General features: G+C 51.8%; 1 protein-coding gene across 4 annotated transcripts in view; it reads left to right on the top strand.

The window, feature by feature from the left end:
- Window positions 1-3,073, top strand: part of supt5h (SPT5 homolog, DSIF elongation factor subunit) — an 18,319-nt gene that overhangs the window by 12,501 nt on the left and 2,745 nt on the right. For all 4 annotated transcript variants that reach the window (XM_008402019.1, XM_008402018.1, XM_008402020.2 and 1 more), the window contains 5 exons: window positions 1,262-1,389; window positions 1,925-2,030; window positions 2,113-2,271; window positions 2,336-2,504; window positions 2,585-2,782. In XM_008402019.1, coding sequence (XP_008400241.1) covers window positions 1,262-1,389; window positions 1,925-2,030; window positions 2,113-2,271; window positions 2,336-2,504; window positions 2,585-2,782 — 760 coding nt within the window. The remainder of the gene's footprint in view (window positions 1-1,261; window positions 1,390-1,924; window positions 2,031-2,112; window positions 2,272-2,335; window positions 2,505-2,584; window positions 2,783-3,073) is intronic.

The raw sequence follows: 3,073 nt of genomic DNA, 5'->3' as shown, positions 1-3,073 counted from the left end.
AGCTATATGTGCTATCTGTTGGTGCTAGCTGATTCCTGTTAGTAGCTATATGTGCTATCTGTTGGTGCTAGCTAATACCATTAGCTAGCTATGTGTGCTAGCTAATGGTCCTAGCCAGGTAGATGCAGGTATATTATGCAGGATAATAGGGTTTGGGGGTTAGTGTAACATTTAATAGCTGTGGATATTCTTTAAATATTTCCTGAGAAATGCGACTCCGTTGTTCTGCGCTCGTGTCCGTAGCGCTCTGGGTGCAGGACGGTAGCAGATGCTAACTCCACCCCCCAAAACCACAAAAGCACTAAAAACAAGTTATTTCGGTTTAATGGGATGTTTTGTTTCACTGGTGAATTCGGTTCTGCTTTAACATTTATTGTGTTGGTTTTCTGTGATGTAATGTTTCCTGTTTCTGAAGCTACATCAGTTTCATGGATTCATATTAAAATTAATCAAGTGGAAACGGGTTGAAAAGTTCTGGCAGTCATTTAGAACCGGTCCCACCAACAGAACTCCTTGTTCTGGTTCTGGTTTCCCTCTGGAGGTCATTTATCTCCTGTTCTGACCCGGTTCTGAACCCGCGTGGCTCCTGTAATAATTTGGGTTTGGTTATCTGTGAACCTGAAGCTGTAGAACTTTGGTTCTGCTCGGTTGAGTTGAATGGATGAACGGTGAGGCTCTGATCCAAACCAACATGATTATCCTATTAGTAAAATATTCATTATGGATCCAGTTCCTGCAGCTCAGAGACATTCAGCCTTTATTTATTTTCTGTTCCTCCAGGATTTAATGATTATTTTTATAATTTTTTCTGAAATATTTGCAGGGAATTTCACAATAATCCTTCCTCCTTTAACCTCGTCCAAAATCTACATACAGAAGTAAAAATAAAATGAAAACAAGCAGCCAGATTGGAGATTCATTTAGGTTCTTTAAAAACGTGTAGGATGAAGAAATACTGCCACCTGCAGGTGGGAGTTGGCATCACGTTAAAACTGTTGACCATGTTTGCAGAAAGTCTTTGCTGAACTCGGCGCTTTAAGACTTAAAAAAAGCCTCTGATCTGTTTGATGCATGAATGTCTGTGATTTTTGGGATTAATAAAATCTCATTTATTTCCTGTTTTCGCTGATTTTCTTAGATTGTTTCTGCTGTTCTTACAGTGATATTCCCAGGAATGTGCTTCCTGTCCAGAGCAGCTTGTTGCCGTTTCCTGTGTTTGTGTCGCAGCTGCAGCTCATTTCTCCGTCTTCCCTCCTTCCAGGGGAGCGAAGAGGCACACCGGGTCGACCTCGGCCCACGGCCGCACCCCCATGTTCGGCTCCCAGACCCCCATGTACGGCGCCGGATCCAGGACGCCCATCTACGGCTCGCAAACCCCCATGCACGACGGTGAGACGGCGGCAGAAACCCAGGGGCTGCTGGGGTCAGAGTTCATTCTGCTGTCCCAGAAACGCCAGTTCTGGTTCCGGTTCTGGTTCTGGAGCTGCGTCGCAGAGGGAATATTTGATTGTAAACACGGCAGACTGCAGAGAGAGAGTCGCCGGTTGCCATGGTTACCCACATTTAGCTGTTTCTGCTTTAGCCAGCATGTTAAAAAATGAGCGACTGAGAAACGTCCTCATGACCCGGAAGCGCTGATGAGGGGAACCGGCCCGACCCTCTAAATGAGACGGGTCCGTGCTGAGGACGGCGCAGGGGGAACCGGCCGGCCCGATAATTCAGTCACAATCGTTTCCATTCGCATGATTTCCTCTTTGCTAAAAACTGGATGACGAAGTTTTCGGTTCTGGTCTCGGCTAGCAGATAATTTAAAATGTCTTCCAGTGTTAAATGATGATGAGAATTTAAATTTGATATTTGAGAAGAATCGTTTAGCCTGGTTCTGACCCGGTTCTGACCCGTCTCCCGGTTCTGTTTCCTACAGGAAGCCGGACGCCTCACTACGGCTCCCAGACCCCGCTGCATGATGGGAGCAGGACTCCTGGTCAGAGCGGCGCCTGGGACCCCAGCAACCCCAACACACCTTCCAGGTAACCCCGACCCGGACCAGCAGAGCCAGAACCAGAACCTCTCCGTCTTCATCCACCCTCCGTGTTTTTCTCCCACCTGCAGGAACGACGAAGAATACGACTTTGGCTTCGACGACGAGCCGTCGCCGTCGCCGCAGGGCTACGGCGGGACCCCCAACCCCCAGACGCCGGGCTACCCAGAGGTCCCCTCCCCTCAGGTTAACCCCCAGTACAACCCGCAGACCCCGGGAACGCCGGCCATGTGAGTACTCGTCCCGGCCAGCAGGAGGCGCCGCGGCGTCCTGTAACGTCTGCGTTGTGTTCAGGTACAACCCGGAGCAGTACTCGCCGTACGCGGCGCCGTCGCCGCAGGGCTCCTACCAGCCCAGCCCCAGTCCCCAGAGCTACCACCAGGTGGCGCCCTCTCCTGTCGGCTTCCAGAACACGCACTCCCCGGCCAGCTACCACCCCACCCCCTCCCCCATGGCCTACCAGGTGGGAACGCGCTCTCAGCCGGGTTCGGGTCCGGCAGAACCCAGCCATAAACGCTCTGTGTTCTCTGCCGCCCCCTACAGGCCAGCCCGAGCCCCAGCCCAGTGGGCTACAGCCCCATGACGCCCGGAGCGCCCTCTCCTGGGGGATACAACCCCCACACTCCCGGATCCAACATCGAGCAAGGCGGCGGCGACTGGGTGACCACCGACATCCTGGTCCGGGTCAAAGACTCCTTCATGGACCTGATGGGACAGGTCGGAGTGATCCGGAGCGTCACGGTGAGCCCGACTGGCCCGACCGGAACCAGGAGCCCAAACATCTCATTACAGGCTAGATGACAAAAAAGCAATAACCATGGCAGACGGTGAAAAACTCGCTGGCAACGCATGAATGATGCAAACCAAAACACACAAGAGCAAGAGAAACGCTGTCAGAGCGGACGCTGTCACTTTAAGAAAACACGCGGACGCCGTGACTTTAAGAAAACACGCGGACGCCGTCACTTTAAGAAAACAGGCGGACGCCGTCACTTTAAGAAAACAGGCGGACGCCGTCACTTTAAGAAAACA

This window comes from Poecilia reticulata, unplaced genomic scaffold (genome assembly GCF_000633615.1).
Source record: "Poecilia reticulata strain Guanapo unplaced genomic scaffold, Guppy_female_1.0+MT scaffold_159, whole genome shotgun sequence".
Lineage (NCBI taxonomy): Eukaryota > Metazoa > Chordata > Actinopteri > Cyprinodontiformes > Poeciliidae > Poecilia > Poecilia reticulata.
The sequence above is the reverse complement of the archived record's forward strand: the minus strand, read 5'-3'. Positions and strand labels throughout refer to the sequence as shown.